Source organism: Sebastes umbrosus, chromosome 11 (assembly GCF_015220745.1).
Source record: "Sebastes umbrosus isolate fSebUmb1 chromosome 11, fSebUmb1.pri, whole genome shotgun sequence".
In the NCBI taxonomy this organism is placed as follows: Eukaryota; Metazoa; Chordata; class Actinopteri; order Perciformes; family Sebastidae; genus Sebastes; species Sebastes umbrosus.
This window is the reverse complement of record NC_051279.1, coordinates 28,784,244-28,807,740: the sequence shown is the minus strand read 5'-3', so window position 1 is coordinate 28,807,740 and position 23,497 is coordinate 28,784,244. Positions and strand designations below refer to the sequence as shown.

The window sequence follows — 23,497 nt, the reverse complement described above, 5'->3', positions numbered from 1 at the left end:
TCTCCTCTCTCTCTCTCTCTCTCTCTCTCCCTCTCGCTCTGCTCCTACCCTCCTGCCCTCACTCTCCCTCTATCACGCTGTCCTCCTCTCTCTCTCCCGTCTTCCTCCTCTCCCACCGCACGGCGCAACGACAGCCGTTGAGAGCTGTTCACCTTGCCTTCCTCCCCCCGTTGTCTCAAACGGCAGAAAGAGACCGGGCTGACCTCCATCGGGGCACCGCCGCTCTGGATGCGAGCCCGAGAGGAGGAGAGGAAGACGGATTCGGATGGGTGCTAAAGCTGGAGATGGAGAAGAGGGGGAATTGGGGGCTGAACCGGAGGGTGGATAGAGGAGAAGGGAGGGTTCAGTGCTGTGTGTTGGTTGGGTAATGCGGGGGATGTAGGTAGCATGGGGGAAGTGGCAGCTGAAGTAGAGGGTGGAGGTAGTGGTACCTCCAGTTTTTTAGGCATTGAGAATATTAAGAAAACTCAAGACTTTTTGAGAAAGGACCTGGAAGAAGGTAGAAGGTAGAAGGCAGATGTGATCGAGGATGGGTGGTTGGGAGGATCAAGGCTGAATATAAAGAATAAGAGGACACAGCTGGTTAAAAGAAATGTGATATGGTAGAGATGGATGGCTTAAGGGTGAACAGGATGAATAAAAAAAGGGTTGATGGTGACAGAAGACGATGAAGGAAGGTGAACCAAGATGTTGGGGGAGCTGGGTGAGGTTGGGAGAAAGCATGGAGATGAAGGCAAGAGGGTGGATTGAATATTGAAGCAAGTAGATGAAAGGCAAGAGCAAAAGATAGGATGGGAGATGAAAGAAACTGGAAGGGGACTCTTGGGAATGGAGAAGATGGAGAAAAGGGGCTGACTCTGAGAACAAGGAGCATGGACAAATGGGCTCTAGGAGTAATGTACAAGGCTTTGTTGAGTAGAACTGTATAGGGTTTGATGGCCAAGACAGGAGATGGTTGGAGGAGGTCACTGAGCTTGAGCGGAGGATTTATGTTGGACATACGTGGACCCAGCGGCCTCAGATGCCTCCTTTAAACGTCTTTTGTTGGTGTTGCAAATGACTAATGAGTTCCTTTATTCATATCTTTCTCATCAGGCCTCTCAGAAAGCTCCAAACAGGAGTCACACAGCAGTGTTTCTGGGGCTCAGGACTGGCTGGCAGAAAGTGAGAGGGGAAATCAGAGCTGCTTCAGGTGTAAATAACAGTCTAGTAAAGACGATACTGTTGGTGTCGTTCATGAAATGTAAGCTTAGGCTAGCAAATATAAGGAGTTACTACTGATGTTGTCAAATGAGACTAGATAGCACCCATGATTTTGTACCGATACCAGTGAAATCCCACGATTCTCGATACCAATTCAATACCACAGTAAAAAACAAAAGTAAAACAATAAATCCCATATACTTCAACATCCACTCCTTTATTATCGTTTGGATACTGGTTTTTGTTAGGAAGTTAAGGTCATAATTCCCTCTCTATAATCTGTTTTATATTGCTGTGAAAACATCTCCTTCAAACAACTGCATTTATTCAAGTTTCTCACAAAAACTACATTTTACAAGATTATATTTGAACACATCATGATAACGTTACAATTTACCTTCGCCCGATACTCATTTTAACTGAATAGAGCCTGGACACATCATACTGTAATATAAGTCATTGGCACCTCCCGTTAACGTTAGCTTTTAGCTCCGTGCAGGTCTGTGCTGCTTACCGGCTGCTAACAGCTAACGTTAACTAGCTCTTGTCCTGCCGATTTCAACATGGATTTGTCGTTCACAATGTAGCATAATCAGGGAAAAATAGGGTGCTTCCCCTGGAGGCGCCGAAAGTGAGTTTACTGTGTCCCAAACACATTTTCTATTGTCTCGGGACAACGGGACGCCGTTAGTCTCGAGCCCTGACGGTATCCTGCGGTACTGTAGAAAAACGAGTACTGTCACGTTTTCAGAATTTTGGCATCAACTTAACGGTATGGTACCGAAGTATCGGTTCTTGTGACATCCCTACTCACTATCAGCTCTGATCATGTAATAAATCATTATCACTGAAGGAGAGAAAAAAAATAGTAAATCAGTAAAAAGATGTATACTATTAAATGACAAATTACTTTTTTTGAATTGGATTTCCAGATATCAAATTGGTTAGAAAATGATCATCTCATCTAAATATCTCACGGTTGGTGGCTGCAGAATGTTTTATTTTTGCTGCTGGAGGCGAAAATTGGACTATTTCTATGAATTAGTCTTTGAAGCATATCAAATAATGATCTTTGGAATTAGTTTCTATGGCTTTACATTTGTTCTTCAGACATTATTATCATATTGCTGCTTGTTAATTAATAGCTAATCGTGCTGCTGTCTGTGTTAGTGTTCTCTCTGTTCAGGTCCACTGCAGTTTAGATGGGCTCTAATTATCAACAGGTCTGTTCGGATCGGGTCCAACTGTGCTCGGGCTCTCGTGTTTTATCTTTGAATAGGACCAATAGTCATCTCCGGATTATTTGCACTTCATTCAATATTGTGGCACTCTCTCTGAATTACTATGTTATTTGATTTAGTCAACACTACCCAGCTAGGGTAGTGCATAAAAATAACCTGTAGCGCCGTGAAAACCTTGGGTAAGGATTTGTGATGAGAAAGAACATGATGGCTGCACAAACTGTGGGCGTGTGCCAAATCAATTATTCAGTATCCAAATGAAAACCTTGGCAGGATGATTACTTTCAGTGGGACAATAGAAACTGGAGCTGTGGATTGTGGATGATTGCGTTTTAGTTGCTATTTAGAGGCGACGCGTCATAACTGTGATTCCATGCTTTTCCTGTTATGAAATATAATCCACTGTGTCTCTGTTTAATTGCGGGTCATGCCGGCGCGGCAGGCTGCATGTAACCTGACTCGGTTTTGTAAACAGCGGAGGTGTTGATCTGCTTTGTTAGCTGCAGAATTGCAAAGACGACAAAGATTTGCGCGGTGTTTTGCCGTAGCTTGACGTGCTGATACACAGGAACGCTAAACCGGTGCAGGGATGAACACAATCAGGGTTAACTGAGAGGAGTGGGAGAAGAGTGACAGTGAAGTACGAAGAGCAAGACAGACAGAGAGAGAAAGAGAATAACAGATATGCATTAGCAGCTGCAGGGGTGTTTGCACATGGTGAGCCAGTGATTGGTCTAAAATTAAACCTCACCGTGGATGGTGGCACAAGAAATGGGCATTTTATTCGCACTCCAGACACACGGCGGAGCTCAACACCGGGGCATCTCCAGTAACAGGCTCTGGTTTCATCCCACTACACAGGAAACCAGGAGCATCTGTTGTCTCTAAACAAACCCTGCCTCTATAGAAGGAAGCTACTTCCTTAGGTCTACAAATCACAGCGATCCATCCGCATCCAATGATGCATTGGAATTTCAGTCAAGAAGGTTTTTGCCATCAATATACAAACGGATTGTATTATCACTGTATTATCACACGGATAGTATTTCAACTTTGATTTTTCCTGTCCTGATGTAGCCTTTGCTTTTGTACCATAACGGTAACACGTAAGCACGTCATGCATTGAGACAGCATGATGCTCAAAATGGCAGAATCTGGAGATGCAGAGGCAGCACAGGAAAGGCGTGAAAGAATGGGCCCGTGGCCAATGCCAATCTAGATAAAGTAAACGCAGTTATCTTTGCTGAACAGCACAGTGGAGAATATTTTTTTTTCCAACAGAGGGGAGCCGAGGTCGCTGGTTAATCTAATTTGTTGCTCAACCAAGTAAAACAACGGTTGCCACAGTGTAAGCTCTTTTACTGTTGTCGTTTCCCATAAAGGACGTTTAACTTGGCTCATTAATGAGGCTGAGTTACAATTACACTGGGTCAACTGTGAGAGAAGCTGTGTGACTCGCTCGGATGCTGAAAGGAGCTTCTGTGTGTCAGGAAAAACAAAGGCCGCCTCTCACTAATCTGGGATGTAAACAGTCACAAGAAGTCATGCTGATCTGAGCAACTCCGAGAATAAAAATGCATGACAAAGGCTACATCCTGGTCAGCAGTCACGGCCCACCACACTGCCTCATGGCAACACAACAGACAGCAGCACAGCAGGTATCAGTGTGGGTTTGTTTTGTCCTTGTTGGACATCTACAACAACATCCCGTAGTAGAGTTGACTTGCACCTCTATGCAGCTCCATGTCTACGTGGGGGTCTGTGACATGAAAACTGTGATAAGCCCCCTGCTGAGTGACATACTTCTGAAATAAAGCTTCTTGAGGACGGAAAAAATACAGAAATCGGTTATAAACCAGGCTGTCAAAGTTAAAGCGATAACGTGTAAACGCAAATTCGTTTCAATGCCACTAATTTCTTTAACGCATTAACGCAGCTTACGATTATTAGGTTGTAGCGGGCTCAGTTTTAAAGCTAGAGCGAAGGTACTGGTTGGTATCAAACATGTCATAATAGTTACTTGCGAAAGAGACTAAATAACGCTCCAAACTTACGCTAAATGTTTTACTTCTGACCTCAAGATATGTGAATGAAAATGGGTTCTATGGGTACCCACGAGTCTCCCCTTTACAGACATGCCCACTTTATGATAATCACATGCAGTTTGGGACAAGACATAGTCAAGTCAGCACACTGACACACTGTGATTCATTTGCGATTAAATATTTTAATTAATTGACAGCCCTAGTTATTACTTAAGTCTTCCAAAAGGTATACATCTATCATGTTAACATGCAGTCCTTTTCAGAAGTTTTTGTCTCTGTGTCCTCACTCACATTTAATAAACACACCGATGAAAGACTCCTCAAAAGAATGCCTTTACTCAACAAGTATAATAAGGCAGTAGTAAGTTGGAGATTCCTTGAAAGGGCATCACTATGAATAGCTTTAGAAGAACACAACTACAATAACTCTTTCATAGCTGCCTTTAATGGATATCCTCGGTGATTGAATTGGACATAGAAAAAAGAAACAATGAAATATTATCTCCATTAAGAGACACAGAAGCTATGTAAACCTTTGGGAATTTGTACACTTAAATAAATCCAACAGCTGCCAAGGAGGGAATGCAAAGAATCCGAATGATTTTCGAGCTAAATGCAAATGCTGCTGTATTGGACTCTGAAGACGTGCTGTGTTCTGTACCGGCGCAATCTGTTGGGTATGAATCATGGCTGCTAAATATATAGCTCCTCTCATTTTGTACACAGACATGACAAACTGAAGCGGGCAGGGAATAGGGGAGTCAACAGCTATCTGACTAACATTCCCTCATGGTCTGATAGAATACACAAGCAGCCAATTTCCCTCCGCTCCCTTGTTTTCCCTGCCTGTTGGCTATACAGCCCTCCCCAGATGTTATTTTTAGAAAAAACCCTAAACAGTAGGGGAGGCAAGAGCTCTGCACCACAGCCACACTGAACAGGTGCTGTGCAGGACTACTTAGAGAGCTGGAGACTTTCTGCAAAAGTTTCTGAGGGAGGGAGGAGGGAGGACGGAGTGGCACCTTGTTGTATACAGGGGTTGGACACAATAGGGATGCATATTTTATCATTTATCAGAATCAAATACGCTAATTTATATCACATACAATATATCCTGTAGTGTGTTTTCTTGCCAGATTTGCTCGCGGCTCACGAAAAAAAGAGATCAGACATACGGCAAAAACTATTGCTGCAGATGGCGAGCTGGCCGCAGAGCTACACGGCGGTGGAGCCTGCACGCGTGTGTGTCCAGCTGTGTTGCTCTCAGAGCGAATTAAAGAGCAGGCGAGAAAGCAGGCAAATGAATATTCAAAACGTTTCAATTCAGAATCAATAAGTCAACTGATCGACTCTTCTGATCGGCCTTTATGGAGACCGCGATCAAACTATTTAGAAGGAATATTGGCCGATAATGATTGGCGGCCGATTGATCGGAGCACCCTTAGGATGAGGAGGTGGGGAGGAGGACAAGGGTCAGAGAGAGGATTTCAAAGCCAGCGATCTCTGCACCTGATGCTTTGGTCACTTGGTATTGATCCAAATCAAGCAGCTATACACTTGATATAGTAAAAACTCAGTTACTTACTGTTGCTTTAAGACACACAAATAGAAAATAGTTAAAATAAAATTCTGTGAATGCTCTTATCTGGACATGAAGGCCACAGTGTTGGGCTAAGAGGGACAGATGGAGAGTGGCTACTCCTGACTTGAAGTCAAGAGTCTGTGAGAGGAGACGGTGATCAGTCAGTATATGCGGTGGAACGCTTACTCAAACAAAACAGGAGTAAAAAGTGCTGACTATCACACAGTGCCAAACTCCGGCTTTGAAGCTAAGCTGGTGGTGCTGTTATCTCGGCACCGAGTCGTTAGGTGGACATGACAACTTTATTACAGCGAAGAGGAGCTGCGAGTTTCACGGGCCTCTTCCTCGTGTGCAAAAGGAAGTCATCTATTATGTATCGCGAGCTACAGTACGTTATCATATACCATAAGCAAATGATTCAGAGAGCCGAGCGGCCGAGTTCACTGATGGTGTGTGTCGAGTCTTGCTGGTGCCAGGGCCTTTGTGTGTGTGTGTGTGTGTGTGTGTGTGTGGGGGGGGGGGGGGGGGGGGGGGGGGGGGAGTTGCTGTTTGCTGTTTGAGAGCGTAATCTCTCAGACACACACAGTCCTCATTTAATGACAGGTGGAACATGCAACTAGATTATCTTATTTATACGGTCATTGACTCCCAAGAAAAATAAAAAAGAGAATAATATTTTTTAAAGGCTTACTGCTAAAGGAGTGGGGGCCACCTGGATAAGGCATACACTAGTGGTACCAGTCTTAAAGAGGACCTATTTTTGTGCTTTTTCTCTTTCCTGTAGTGTGTTATATATATATTTTTTTTTTGCTTGTAAAAGGTCTGCAGAGTTACAAAGCCCAAAGTCCACGCCAAAAGGGAGTTCCTCTCCCCCACAGAAACACTGCTCCTGAACTGCCTGAAACGCCTCGCTTGAAGTCCCGCCTTTTCTTTAATAACATGGTGATGTCACCGAGTAACACATTTGTATAATACATAGCAGATGTGTGGTGCCTTCAAATGGGGTCGTGTTTACTGTGTTCACGAGAAGAGTCCATATGAACTCCCCCCTCTTGTGGTATTCACGACCTCGTAAATGGAAAGTTTCTGTAAGCTTTGAGTTTACGAGGTGTGACGTGTTTGAAATGGCGGAGGCCATTGAAGTTAATTTTTCATTACATAATAAGTGAATATATTGTAATTTTAGTCATATATTGTTCTTCTTCATAATTTTATAATATGTCTGAGGAAAATGTTGATATTCCCAACGGCCTCATCTTCTTCCTGTCATTTCATTTCCTGCATTATGTTACCCGCTTGCTAGCTCGCTAAATCGTTAGCCTCTGTGGCTTCTAGACGCCGACAGTAACATTAATATTGCCGTTGCTTAGCAGCGGTGCTCTCACGACTTAACCACTTGAACTCCAAGTATATTGTGTACACGACTTCCCATGTTGTAAACACAAGCTCACGAGTTTCATTTGAAGGCACCAATAACATCGGCTAGTTGGTCAAGCCCTCAAACAAAGCTAGTTAGAGCGGAGCTGGAGCGGATTCCGAAGAGTTTGGTTTGGTTGACCAATCACAACAGCGGGCCATCTGACCAATCAGAGCAGACTGACTTTTCCGGAGGGGGGAGCTTTTCAGATAGAGGATGAAAAGAGGTGCTGCAGCACAGGCGGTATGAGAAAAATAAAGCGTTTTTTTTGAACATTAAATCATGTAAACATTCTTGTAGAAACACAAAATACAAGTATGCACCTGAAAACAAGTACAATAGGTCCTCTTTAAATGATCTGATCACATTCAATAAAGCTACGCTGTTTTTCTAAAGCCTTTTTAATACTCTGAATGTCTCTAACCTGCAGGAAAGCAATTACACTTATGTAATCCTCTAATTACTTCCCTTATTGTGAGTTGCTGGACGATAAAGGCAATGTATCATACCAACAACAGCAAATGTCAGCTTTCTTAATCAACACTCCCATTGTCTCAGAAGACTTATGAATACCACTGAATAGAGGAAAAAGTGCCGACAGCACTGTATCAAGACAACGGCCATTATTGCTGTGTAACTCCACTACAGTGCTAGCATAAGCTGCAGTCTTCCCATTGTAATGAATATACAGTACATGGGTCTAGTGGAGCTGTCAACTTAAACACAGAGAACACAGTGTGACAGGCAACATCCCTTCGCCAACACTCTCAGTACCACTCAGCTCTATATTACACCGCCAGCCTCCATGGACCAGCCTATACACTACTCAGCTTTTATGGGAAACTTTGCTGAACTGCAGTTTTGTGTGAGTGTGTGTGTGTGTGTGTGTGTGTGTGTGTGTGTGTGTGTGTGTGTGTGTGGGCTTGTCCGTGCTAGAACAGGAGGCACTGGATCTGCCCTGTCCTCTCATTAACACTCTCCCCATGTCGGCTAATCACACTCCCGTTGTGTCGCTGGTAATGTGGCTAAAATTCTTTACACCGCGAGCTGATTCTCTTTCCCCACTCTCAACATTAAAAAGCCAGACACCGGTCTGTACAAAGCCGTTGTTAATGCCAACACACACACACACATACACTCGTTTCAATTGATATTCTGACAGCGTGTACATGACTGTTTCCATAGTGACGAACCTGGTGCAGACTTGAAGGGAAAAGGTGGTATTAAAAAATAAGAGTGCTAAACCTGTCTGCATTATGCATGTCATATGAGGACATTGCTCCAAATCATATTGTTCTGAATGAAAATGAGAAGTACTTAAGCTGCCTCACTGCAATCATACTGATATATTAACCATGACCAGCTACTGAGGATGTTAACTTTATTATTAATTAGCTAGAAGGGCACTCGGAGACTGCAGACCTCCGCCAAGGCCATCTCACGTTGTTCATTTGAATCCACTCCAAAATTTAATGTTTCCTGAAAATCAGACCAGTAGTTTTTTTTCGTAATCCTGCTGACAAAATAAATAAAAACATAACCTCCTTGGCGGAGGTAACGATAATATGTATTATCAATGTGAACGTCCCTACTTAAAACTTGAAGTTTTTAGGCTACATTTGTTCTTAAAGGATCCTGTAGAGGACAGGCACTGTACAAGTATCTGTTATGTATTGTTCTTGTTCATAAGTATAGACCACAAACAATTAGCCGATTAAGTGAATAGTCGTTGGCTTGAAAATAATTCAGCACCGACCGTTCTCACCTCAGCTCTCAGCACCGGCACCGCACCAGGCTGCACTGTGATTTGTTTATTTCTCTAATGGGACTTTTCTCTTGTTTTCCCTCCTGGAGGAAAAGTCAGAGGACCACTGAAGTCAGTAGGATTTGTCCACCGGGGAACATCGATGTCTGTACAAAATTTCACGGCAATCCATCCAATAGTTGTTGAGACATTTCAGTCAAGACCAGCTGACCTTGCCATCCCTAGAGTTATGCCGCTAGCGTGGCTAAAAGAGGACTTTTGTAGAAAAAACAGTATATATTTCTCAAAATAAGGTATTAAAAAAAGCATTGTTGAAACTCTGGCTTCATATTGGCACTAGTATATCTAAACGTTTCAATCGTTACCCAGCCCCACTTTGGGCATTTGAATATTGTGATAGACCTTTTTTCATAATTTTCTGACATTTCACAGACTAAACTAGTCATCTGTTAATAGAATAAACAGGACAGATTAAGGAATTAAGGCAGCAATTGTTGATTGCTGACACCACGATGATAAAACAGTATCCTGCATACCATTAACCACAGTTAGTTTCTCACTACCACACAGGGAAAGCAATTTGATCCGCAGTTCATGCAGCTGAAAACAGGAGGTCTTGCTTCAGCTGCAGACCTCCCATCCTCCTCCTCCTCTCTGATGTCACATGCATTCAGACCGTGGGCTCGCTAATCACACTGTGATTCCTCCAACCTTTGGCGTTAAGGTTATTGCACTTTGAGCAATACTTCTTTGCAAGTCAAAGTTGGGGGTGGGAGAGTGTGTGTGTGTGTGTTGGGGGGGGGGGGGGGGGGGGGGGTTGAAAGGGGACATGATGAATGGTATGCCTGCAGTGTAACTCTTCATCGGCTGGATCGATGGCGATGATACATATACATAATGTACACTTGCTGTTGCTTCCACAGCAACTCTGTGATTCATCTTTACCACGACAGTAATGCAAACGCTGTGCGCCTCAACTGATGCGTGATGATGTGCAAAAGGGCATTAATGACCAGTGTCCATTCATTATTATTATATAATCACCCTTAATTAATGAAATAATCTTTGGATTGCCTCAAGAGAAATCTCACGGTAGAAAGCAGATGGTAGAAAATGGAGCACAGTTGGTACGAGCACACTTGTGTCGTCCAACCTTTGCGATGGAAAAGCGCATCTTTTTATCAGTTTACGTGGCCCTTTTGGAGCCCTGGCTGGCACTGTGCATCTCGGCAGCAACACTAACCTCTCAGGTTACAGCTCCGATCAATAGCAGGAGAAGTGATGAGCTCAGCTATGAGAAACACAAACTCTGCATTATCAGATCTTCTTATTGAGCCAAAAGCAAAGGGTCCATTGCAGGAGTCAAGATTTGAATACATTTGGCCAAATGCAGGTACAGGGAGTAATACACTGGGGTAATAGTCATATGTTTACATACTGTGTTTTCTGTGTAAATAATAACTCTTGCATTAAATCAGTGACTAACTAAGTACATTAACTTTTTCTGGCAATTTGGGGATAACGGTAAATGCTGATATGAAGTATAACAGGAGCACAAGAAGTCATAGAGCTATGTCAAACTATTCCTTTAATAATTATATATATATATCATTAGGGCTGTTAATCGATTACAATATTTAACCGGATTCATTTACAATTAATCGCACATTTTTAATCTGTTCAAAATGTACCGTAAAGGGAGATTTGTCAAGTATTTATCAACATGGGAGTGAGCAAATAGGTTTGCTTTATGTATATGTAAGTATATATTTATTATTGGAAATCGATTAACAACACAAAACCATGATAAATATTGTCCAGAAACCCTCACAGGTACTGCATTTAGCATCAAAAATATGCTCAAATCATAACATGGCAAACTGCAGCCCAACAGGCAACAACAGCTGTCAGTGAGTCAGTGTGCTGACTTGACTATGACTTGCCCTAAACTGCATGTGATTATCATAAAGTGGGCATGTCTGTAAAGGGGAGACTCGTGGGTACCCATAGAACCCATTTTCATTAACATATCTTGTTGTCAGAGGTCAAGGGACCGCTTCGAAAATGGCCATGCCAATTTTTCCTCGCCAAAACTTACATGATACCAGTATCTTCATTCTAGCTTTAAAGCTGAGCCTGCTACAACCTAAAAATCTCAAGTTGCCTTAATGCCTTAAAGAAATTAGTGGCGTTAAAACAAATTTGCGTTAACACATTAACTTTGACAGCCCTAATATATATATACACTTACACTTAAGTACATGATACCGATAATACTTCAGTAAAGGTTTGAAGGCAGGACTTTTCATTGTAATTGAGTACTTCTATATTGCAGTATTGTTACTTATACTTATGTGAAAGATTTAAAAACATCTCCCACTGCTGCATTAAATAAAAAGGCAATGAGCAGGGTGAGTAATGTAAAATGCTCCTCAAAGTGCCCCTCCTGTCTAACCACGGTGTGTAATGGCTGAACCGCCGACACCGACAGCTTGTTTCCATTTACCCAGACAGGTCTGCTGAGATCGTGAGGAAAAACAGAAGACAGCGTCTCCTCAAATCCATCTGCATGACTAAGTATCACACACGGTGAGACTTGACAACTTGATGAACCGTCTCTCTCCTTAGCAATAAAACAAAACTCATCTTACAAACAGTTTTAGTGCCAAATGTGTATCCTTAACAATACAGCAAGATTAGAAGGAGAGGTGGTAAAAAAAAGAATAACAACAGCTGGAGGGAAAAAAGAGAAATTTCTCTTACAAGTTCCCTCTCCCTTATAGACTGTGGTTGGATAACGCGTTTAAACCACAGGTAAAAACAAACCAGTTAGGAGTGCTTCTTCAAACATTCACAGATAAGGAAGGATGACCGTTGAGCTCATTGAAGGCAAGCCTCCCAGAAAGAGCGCCGGGCTGTGATGCAAATTTTCGAAATGGTCAAATGGCGGTACTACAACTTCAGTGTCCGTCACATGATGCCATTGGGCCCAGAAATACTTCTTTTTTTTTTTTTTTAGGTGAATCAACTTCCCAGAATGAACACTTGAATAGCGCTTATTTAAATCATTAGGTCCTAAAAGTTGTAAAATGCACTAATAGCCGAATCCAGAGTTATTTCCCTTCCTCCGTTCATGTGAATGAGACCCAGATCGAGGGCTGGGAGGCGGAGTTAAGGGAAACGCTACTGCGCCATGAACACATAATTTCAGGCTCACAGTAATGAATATCATCATCATTTTCAAATGTATTTAGGGCTTCTTCAAACAAGAGTTTACAAAATAAGCACCAGATATTGGGTTGCCAACATTGCAATTCAATTTTGAGCCTAATAATACAGCCATCAGCAAAGGAAACTATGATGATTAACCGTGCTCCCAATATAAAATGACCAGTTATTTCTGTAAAACCAAACCTAAATACACTAAAAGAATAGCATGACGCATAACACCAGAAGAACACGTTACACGCTACAACTTGAAAACTATTGAAAAATGACATATAACTACAGGAGGACTATACAAGAAGTCAATACTTTAGTGTTGTACAGTATAAGGTTTATCAATCATTGCAAAACTAATTATTGACACAAACATAATTAAGCCTAATGCTTGATTTAAGTAGTTTAACTACAGTGGGGAGTAATGGTTCTGGTTCTTCTACTTTGGTGCCCTGAGGATACACAGAAAACTCAGCTGACAGGGACAATAGAGAATGGCACCGGTTGTTCTCACAACAATCATCTCATCTACATTTATGCCTTCTGAACACATAACACACACGAGCTAGGCAATCTTGTGTTACTGAGTAACTTAATGTGAGTCGGTTAATCTTTTATAGTCTGTGATCATTGGCAGCCAACATGGTTGGACTAAATGTACTTAGTAGAAGTAGAAATATGATCTCTGGTGGTAAGCTTATGCTTTACGAACCAGTCTTAGTAGGTGTTACATGTGTCCCAAAAACTCTTGGTTTGAAATGTAACATTTTCCACCACGAGAAATGACATTGCCGGGTGTTCCCTGACCTCCTGCTGGAGGGTGACACGATCATCTGTACACTTGATCAAGTGTCTCTTCACATTGGCACCCCGCTGGTTAGCTCGGAAAGATAGTGAAATCCTCCCAACCTGAATCAACAAAATGAAAGAGCTGCTTTCCCTGCCAGGATAAACAGAGCCACCCTTAGCAAAGTCCATCAGCTTAAAAAGGCTGAAGAGAAACTATGATAAGGAAGTTTGCAAGCGATAAACACAAACACAAGCTTCAAAACATCCTTTCGGAAAACCCAGCTAACGTCACAGCCGTGCTCTTCTTAAAGGGATAGTTTGTTTTTTTTTAAGTGGGGTTGTATGAGGTGCTTATCCGTAGTCAGTGTATTACCTACAGTAGATGACGGTCGGCACGCCCCCAGTTTGGAGAAACAGGCAGGAGTACAAGCACGGGAGCAAACTGCTGTGGACAGAGATGGCAGCAAAACATATTTTAGCCACCTAAAAAAATCAATATCAGTTTAAGTGTACACTATATTTACAATATTTTACAGTTTTACCTTGCCGTCAAGACAGCCCTTTCTGACGGGAAACTTAAGTGGTTATATCCATCTATGTTCTCTACAAAGCCACCAGACTCCATTGACAAAAACAGCAATGTTACCTCGCAGAACACAAGAGTTGCTGGTCTACCGCTGCCTCGATCAGTTAGTTTGTTGTTTGTGACTTCGGTAAATTCGTACTAACCCTTTAAAGCACCAAACAAACCGATCGAGGCAGCGTTAGACCACCTACTCCCGTGTTCTGCGAGGTAAAATTACTGTTTTTGTCAATGGAGTCTGGTGACTTTGAAGAGAGCATAGATAACGGCTTCAGTTCCCCAATGGAAAGGGCTGTCTAGGTAAAGAGATGAAAATATTATAAATATGAGCCTTTCTTTTATGTAGCTAAAATACGTTTTGCTGCAGCAGTACATTGCTTTGCTTCTGTCTGCTTCTCTGAGCTGGGTGTATGCCGTCATCTATACTGTAAGTAATACACTGACTGTGGATAAGTACCTCATACGACCCCACTTCAAAAAATCAGAACTATCTCTTAAAGTCTATTTCTCTGATGTGTTTAGCAGGGATATTACTAGCACAGGTGTGGAATCCTTGAATAGGAGGGCTGCCTGTTTCCAGAGGCTGGGTTTCTCTTTTCAGCTGGAGTGATGAAGACGCAAAAGATGCAGCTGAATCACTCAGAACAGGTCTTAATTACCTTCCCTTAAACGTCAGCTGTACTCAGCATTTGTGCTCATCATCTGGCCTCTTTGACACATCTGCTGTTGAAAATATCTTTCACTGATCTCCGAGTTGGCAATCACGACATGTCTAGCGCTACGGGCCACATGTCTAACTTAAATCTTTTCAGGCCTATCACCCTGTTATATGTCTTGTCATTTGTCCCAGTCAGTTCTTCTTCCTCGTCAAACAGACCTGGATATGTTGCCAGCAAGCTCAATCTCTCTGTCTCTATCTTCATTTCTAAACTCACCTCCTTTCTCCTCATTAGAGATGCATCATCCCATTAGCGGGACAGACTGTCATCATGTTGGTGGCAAACTCCTTGGAGAAAGATACAGTGTCGGTACGGTCATCGATACCGTTGACTCTTGAAACACAGACCAGCTTGTGTGGACAGAGCATCCTTGAAAAGTCAGGCAGCCGTCATTAGTTCAAACTCTGAACACAGAGTTCTCTAAGTGGTGTACAGCGTTGCGGTCCGGTGATCCCGGCGGGACTCCTGCCACTTAAGTTCCCTTGACGGAGCCATAACAGATCCCATGAGTGTCTCATAATGGCATGCAGGGCGAAAAGAGTGATACGCTGATACAAACTGCTCAAGGACTTTTTGGAAATTAAGGTGATTAAAATCACCAATTACAGTGCTGAGAGCATCAGCAGATTGCACTTTCTGAATCACCCCGATAATTGCAGCAGAGTTGGTGTGAGCCTTGGGGTGAACGTGAACAGTGACAAATAAGTGAGCACCCTGGGGGACAGCGAGAGAACTTAGAGATGCAGAGAGGAGTTCAATGTCGGGAGGACAAACATGCTCTTGCACCGAGGTGCTGGTGAATCATCTGCTATTAATATATGGGCACACAATCTGTTTATGTGAGATTATGGCCACTTCCCTCTAACAGTATGTCCAGATTTAAAGCTGCAGTGGGTAGACATGGAGCAAATATGATTAACAAAAAGTTATTTTTATAAAACGGTCACTATATCCTGACAGTAGTGCATGAGACAGGTAATCTGGAAAAAAAATAAATCATGTGCCTCTGTGTCCTCCGGTGTTTGATATAGATTAAATTGGAAGATTTGGTTATAAAGAAAGAAGAAATTAATATTAAAGTGCGCTCTCAAAAAAGTCTTCCCTCTCCATTTAGATTTTTTCCCCCCAATCAAATATCATATTCAGTCATAGTCATCATACAATTGTCTATCCCCTGTGAAAACAACCACCTTTCAGAATATCCCGTCTTTCTGGTTTCTTCACAGACATCGGTAATCGAATCAGACGCGAAGCATACTGTACACATTACTGTATCTGTTCAACCAGTGTCATCCAGGGGAGAGTCACAAGATGCTGATTACAGCTGAGACAGGACGATCTGCAGGAGCACGCTGTGCTGCTGTAACATGCCTTTCAATGCCTGTAGGTGTGGCAGTTCTGTGTCTACAGTAGATAGCTCAAATCCTGCTGTTAATCTCTCTATTGTGTCTATATTTTTGCCTCCTCGCAGGTAAGCCTGCAGGAGTTTGCAGTCAGTCTTTAACTGTATCTCCCAGCTAAACCACTATCTAAGATAGCTGTGTGATGTTAATAGTGACATATAGAAGAAACAACAGCCTTCATATTACCGTTCTGCATGTCAGAATTCACTTGTCCAAGCAGCTGAAAGCAAAACGGCATCTCTACTTCTCTCTTTTCTACCCATCTGCCCTCCGACGAGACAGAGCGACAACTTTCCCGCTGACAACCCTCGTGAACTCAAGACTTTGACACGCATTCACGATAAACCTGCAAAAGCTCAGTGCTGTTCCCACGGTGAAACCCCCTCCCTCACAGAGTTTTCAGCTTCATGCAAACTTTAAAGAAGCTTGCTTGAGGTAATTAGCCACAGTTTATGATACTCTGATGCTACAAATGGATCCGTCCATTAAAAAAAGCCATGGAAAGTGCTGGTGACCACGAGTTCACAAGCAAATACTTCTTTGTATTCAGCAGATGGAGCTGGCTCAGGTGTCATAATAAAGGTACAGTGTGTAACATTTCGGGGATCTACTGTATAGTGTGCTGCAGGCATGAGTCCTAAAACCCGGAAATGAGCATTTTAGCACTTCCGATTCGCTCGTCTGGAAGTCAATGGGTTCTTTGAATGGGTTTTTAGTTGGATGCCTGAAATAAGGTCTGTGGTTAAGTCTTGAAAAAGGCGGTTGCTAAAAAGTGTCTGTCTCGCGAACTCCACCCAAACGGTCAAACTAGCCAGCGCTGATCAAATATGAATCAGTATTCTGTTACTGTAATGCCTATTTCTTGCCTCAAATGTTTTCAGAAAATCATCTTGTAGTGTACTATTTAGCTTTAAAATTAGAAAGTTTGTGACCCGGCAGCCATGTTGAGATCAGTTTAAGAAATACCAAGCACCGCCCACCAGCCAGAGCACAGCCAATAGGAATGCTCTCTCTCTGAAATGACCTGTGATTGGCCGAAGTCTCCCATCACGGGCTAGATTTTTTAAAGTCTGAAAACAGAGCCATGAGGTGGTGCAGAAGTCTAGTTATCTCTCAGAACACTTGAATTACAATATGCTGAAAGGTTATTATGGAATTTTTGCCCAATGACGCCAAAACTATTCTGCCTACTGCAGGTTTAAGAGTGGACAGTGCTACTGGGCCCTACTTGTCAAACAGTACAGTACCCGCCCATGCTTCGCTCACTACCTCGGCGCCCACCCTCATCTCTAACACCACGTCCACTACCTGACTCCGCGTCTAGTTAGTCTCATTCTTTCCCCCTGAGCAGGGCAGTAGCCTGCAGACACAATCCGCCCCCGTGGTCCACTCTGCTGCTGGAAGAGAGAGGCACGGGGACTGCTAATGAACCCGACTGCCATCCGTGGCGTTTCAAGAGCAGCAGAGCATGCATCTGATTAATCTTTGTCCTAATTAGATCGAACAATTAACCTGCCTGCCACCGAGCTCTGGAGCCTGATGACTCTGCATGAGCTGCAAACCCCCCGTACATTACACCAGAGCGGGGGTGAGAGTGTCCCTCACACTGCAACTTTCTGTGTTTTCAGAACAACCAATTAATGCTAACTAATAGCGTGTGATATTTCGACGGACCGTGTGGCCGAGAGCTCAGATCCCTTTCTGCTTTTCATTTCAACGGCGCCACATTTCTCAGCTTTTAATTCAAAGTCAGAGAAGACACTGATGGGTTTCATAATAAATTATGTGCGGGAGGCAAAGCAGAAAGGGGAAAAGAAAAATCCAATCTTCATTAACATGGAGATACTCCCCGATGTGAAAAGCCTTGAGGACATGCTTGTTCACTCACTGACTGGATGCTTTAAGCATGCACTGCCTGCTGAACTGAAATATTTGAAATGCCTCAGTGGTCACAGGCGGTGTGTCCTCACAACAAGACAACTGGACAGGCAGAGTGCAACCAACATGGAGGACGTGAACTTAGCTGACTTGTTGAGTTCACATCAGTTCAGAAATAGAAAATCAGGCAGGGAAGCAATCACGGGGACCAAGCCCTCAGGAAGAGCGCCGGTCGTCGATCTCGGCTTTTGTAGTGTCCAAACGGCGGTACTGCAACTTCCGTGTCAGTCACGTGATGCATAGGGTCCAAAAAGACTTTTTCCCATAGACTTACATTCGGAAAGAGACATCTGTAACTCAGGGGATAATCTTTTTTGAGGTGAATCAACTTCCCAGTACGAACACCTAAATAGCCCTAATTTAAAAAATTAAGTTTTTTAAGCTGTAAAACGCACTAATAGCTGAATCCAGAGTTATTTCTCTTCCTCCGTTCATGTGAGAGAGACCCAGACTGAGGCTGGAGCGCAAGCCGTGACGACGGCTTGACGTTGGACCACGTGACCAAGTCATGTGACTGAGCGGACGCTACTCCGCCAATCATCTCAGACGCTACTCCGCCAAGATCCGGGTACTTTTCCAGACGGAAGTCGAGCCATTTAGGCTTCATGCGCCACTGAGCAACTCTCATAGGAATGAACGGGGCCCCGCCTCCAACGCTGTATCCAGCTCTTTTAAAGGTCCCATATCATGCTCAATTTCAGGTTCATACTTGTATTTTGTGTTTCTACTAGAACATGTTTACATGCTGTAACGTTCAAAAAACACTTTATTTTCCTCATACTGTCAGCCTGAATATGCCTGTATTTACCCTCGGTCTGAAAAGCTCTGTTTTAGCGCATTTCGACGGAATTGCGACGAAATTGCAACAGAATTACGTTGCCTGGCAACAGCTTGGGTCCATGTTTACTTCCTGTCAGCTGATGACATTCACATACACTGCAACCGGAAATAAACTGGAACACATTTAGAATGTTTACGTTTAAATCTGTGTAAAGTGTCTAAAAATTGTATTTTCGTGACATCATAAATGGACAGAAATCCTGACAGCTTGTTTCAAATGCAGAGTTTCTGAATACGGGTTGTGTATATTTCCCTTTGGATTGAGCGTTTCGATACTTTCACAGTATTTATAAAGGACTTAAGCATGCTTTATAATAAAAAAAACATGAAAATTTGACTTTTTTGCATAATATGGGTCCTTTAAAACATCCTTGACTGGGACCCTCTGTCCAATAACACGCTGTACAGGAAGTCTTCCTTTATGTGTGCAACAGCAAGTGTTGCATAACATATTTGTGACCCCATGTTCAGACTATTGCACATTCAGAAACGGAAACAAATGAATCTTAAGTTTTATGTAATGTACAATTAATGAAACGGGTATTAACAGACAAGGGCTCCATATAGTCTATGGATTCATCAGCTTTGAGCTTTAGTTCAGCAATAAAGGTATAAGGACACCTTCTATCTATCTCTACTGTTGTCATTTACATACTTGCAGTATGACTGTTTCACACCACAGACACAAATAACGTCAAACCAAACGTTCCCATTTCAGTTGACAACACTGCTACTGACAGCAGCAGCAGCAGGGTGTTTGTGTTTGAGAGTTGCAAACCGTTCAACATCTTTTAATGTTACTACGTCCTATGGTGTCATATGTATAATCTTTGTCTACTTATTCTGGTGAATTCAGTTTGATTTAATAATACAGGCCAGCTGTACTTCAATAAACTCAACTGTTGCATGAAGGCTGGTCACGGTAGTCAATGTTCAGCGTCAAAACACAGCGTGTTTGAGTGACAGGACTGCGGAAATAACTCCGTACTGGTAGACTAGAAGTTGAGATAGTATTGGAATAAGAAACACTTAGTTGATAAAACATCGCCGAATTAAAGGCTGGCATCTAATGTTTATTTCTACATCCTAACATCTGTCCTACCGATAAGGGAAGTATCCAAGTAACGAGGAGACGTTAAACTGAACGGTTTCTAAAAGGGGTTTGGCACTGAGCCCTGGAGGAAAGCATGAAGCAATGTTTGTTTTCTCTGTAAAGCTGGCGGAGTCTCCTGTAGTCTCCTGATTATTTAATGGTTTTAAATGTTGGACTAACCTGTTCTGGAGTAGTCGGTGTGACGGTGGTGTGTTGTTTTAGCGGGGTGCTGTTGAACCTGGACAGTGTCATGTCCAGGTTCGGGTTCAGGTCCAGGTCCAGGCCACAATCTCTGAGAGATCGCGTCCCTGACAACTCTGACAGCGCCGCTGCCCGTAAACGAGTAGATGTAGTCCATAAGGCTAACGTTACCCTGCTAGGTTAGCTACAAACTAAGTTTTCAAAGTGTTATAAAGCCCGCTGTCATTGCTCAACCCGCCGTGTTGGTAAAGAGTCACCAGCTCAGAGAGATGGTGTTGTGGTGGTGAGAAGAGCCTCGAACACTCCACACATTCCTCAACAGGAACTATTTCAAATCCGCCAACAGGCGCTAACTCTGGTTTTGTTGCCCTGCACTGTGGTGTGAGCTCGACTAGCTGTGCACCGCAGCTCAGCTCAGTGTGTCCACACACTCCGTTTACACCACAACACTCTACTTCACCCTACATCTACCCAGCTGCTGACACAGGGAGGTTTATGTCAAACTCAAAAAGTCTCCACAAATTACTTCATACCTCATATTTTCTTTAAAATGTTTCAAATATTTATAACAAATGTCTTAAATTAGAAAATCAAATTAAATATATAATTATCACATAAACACAGAATTATGCATAGAAAGATAGATAGATAGATAGAAATATATAGATGTATATGTATACATCCACATACGTATATATACATACGTGTATGTATGTATATGCTGTATGTAAATTGTATATATGTATGTGTGTGTACATATATACTGTACATATGTATGTATATAAACATGTATATACATATATGTGTGTATATACGTATATATGTGTATATATGTGTGTATATATAGATATAGTGTAGATATAGATGTATACATGTACATATATACATACAGTATATACAGTATGTGTATGTGTATATGTACACACATATATGTACGTATATATACACACGTGTATGTACATATATACGTATATATGTATATATGTGTGTATATATACATATATACACATACAGTACATGTATATATACATATACAGTATACACACACATATACTGTATTTATATACACAGATATATATATATATATATACATGTATATATGTATATATACGTGTGTATATATACATATATATGTGTGTATACAGTTATTTTCCACCCTGTTAGTAGTTAGTTAGTAGTAGTAGTAGTAGTAGTAGGGACTTCAATTCCATTGAGACCATTTTCAGGAAGTGACATCATTTTTGGGGAGGGAACACAAAAGAGTAAAGTAGGGTGAGCATAAACTTTCACTTTTGTCTTATGTTAATCTTATTGTTGAACGCTTAAAGTTGTGTTTATGTATAGAAGGGTAGCTAACTGCTGTAACTCTGGATCCCTCGCAGAGCTATTGTAGACTTAGATCATATAAACCAGTATATTATTATATAAACCAGTCCACCCATAAGGATTATTATTTGAATGTCTGAGATTTGACGATAAGTTTTCCTGACAGTTTAACATGTCAATATTCTTCTTATATAATGTAAAAAAAACATGAAAAATCCATCTTTTTCAAAAGTTATGAGCGCAAAATGTTGCTGCATAACAGGAATGACCCGGTACCCATAGGCTGTTTGATTCAACGCCGAAGAACCAAAAGTGAAAATATTTTGGTTTAGCAAAGACCGAATTAGTGAGACTACCTCTACTGCCAAGGATCTCAGTTTATAAGAGAAACCTTTCAGTAAATCCAAGAAAAAGAAAAAGAAAAATGAATCAGGAGTTTTTCATTCTAAAATATACACATCTCCTTATAAACATTTGGAAGGCAACATTTTGAATTGACAATAAGGTTTTACTTTCTTATTCTTTGTTTATTAATTGACTAATTCTGTGGCTATTTCTATAGGCCTACGTTTAATTTGAAATGAATAATGAGTTTTCCGATTCTAAAGGTTATTATAATTCAGATCATGGGTATGAAAATGAACTTCAAAAATTCTTTACATATAAACTAATTAATAAATGCATTAAAAACCCAGCTCAGGCCGCAACATTTTCCAGACTGTTGCTAGGGTATTTCATAGCCATCAAGTGTGGGGCTTTATGGCACCCAAGAGGAATGACATCCATCTGACTCCCACCATAATAACATCCTAATAAATTGAGACTTCCCCATCCGGAGCCAAAGCACACTTCTGCGCCCCTTTGTGACTCAAAAGGGCATGGTGAGAAAACTCTGAGACCTGTGACATGTGATGCGGCTGCTCGTCTAGTGAGAGATCAAACGGAGATGGCATTTGTAAATGAATGTGGGAAAAGTGAAAAACCAACGGACCAGAACCGGGTGTAATAATTGGGCAGCAGACTCAGGTAGTGAACTGAAAAGACTGTGATGCATTATTCATCTGATGGGCAGCTCCACTTGTGAGACAGGAGTCAGGAGCGTAAATAAATCCAGTAATGTTTCAGCTGAATTAGAGAAGTGATCAAAATAGGGGGGGACGACATGGTTTACATTTGATCACACATTCACATCAGAAATAGGCAAAGTGGGGATGCATTTCTTTTCAAGCTGACAGGGGAAGTACCTGTGTTTCCTTCCTGCTGTCTGCTGAGGTTGAAACAGCTGTTGTGATTGAGTACATTGAACCAATTTGAGCCTGAGTCAGGGCCTTATTCAATACTGAATGTGCTCCATCTGCTGGTTTCACTGGGTAGTGCATGCTTCAGTGTCCTCCCTCAGTGAAAATAGTGCAGGTGAAGAGCAGCAGCAATCAAATCCTTTGCAAAAATATAAATATATTTAAATGTGTTAAATTAACTTATTCTGTTTTTTTTTTATTAAGTAAGGATGGCTGCTCCTCCCCAACTTCTTATTCACGCCTAATATCTGCTTTTGTGTACCCTGAATGCAACTTTAGTCTTGTACAAATGAGTAGGGCGACTATTTTCATTATCGATTCATCTGTTGGTAGCCTGTATTTTATTGATTATTCAAGAAATAGTTAATAAATCAGCCTACTAAATGTCAGAAAAAATAGGAATAACCCACAGTCCAAAACCCAAAGATAATTAATATACAGTGATATGAAAAAAGAAGCAAATTCTTACTTTTGAGAAGCTGGAATCAGTGAATGCTTGGAATTCTCCTTAATCAATGACTTAAATGATGGATCGATTATCAAAATCATCGCGATGTCAAGATTAATATTTAAGAAGAACCCTGTTCTGAACTGCCTGAAACGCCTTGATTGAAGTCCCGCCTTTTCTTCTGTAACGTTGTGATGTCACCAAGTAACACATTTGTATACCTGCTTAGCGGCTAGTTCAGCACCCCCTCAAACAAAGCTAGTTGAGCAGAGAGCGAAGAGTTTGGTTCAGTTGACCTATCACAACAGAGTGGGTGGCTACTTTCATTATTAATTCATCTGTTGATAGCCTATATATTATTGATTATTCAAGAAATAGTTAATAAAT

The 23,497-nt window shown here is 41.9% G+C and overlaps 1 protein-coding gene across 4 annotated transcripts in view; it reads right to left on the bottom strand.

Moving 5' to 3' along the window:
* The window catches only part of oxr1a (oxidation resistance 1a), a 187,897-nt gene that overhangs the window by 61,571 nt on the left and 102,829 nt on the right, over window positions 1–23,497 (bottom strand). The window contains exon 1 of one of the 4 annotated variants that reach the window (XM_037785299.1): window positions 20,018–20,433. The exons of 2 other annotated variants lie outside the window; for them this stretch is intronic. In XM_037785299.1, coding sequence (XP_037641227.1) covers window positions 20,018–20,195 — 178 coding nt within the window. In that variant the 5' untranslated portion in view covers window positions 20,196–20,433. Of the gene's footprint in view, window positions 1–20,017; window positions 20,434–23,497 lie in introns of those variants that run through there. One more of the 4 variants, XM_037785301.1, reaches the window with a different exon arrangement.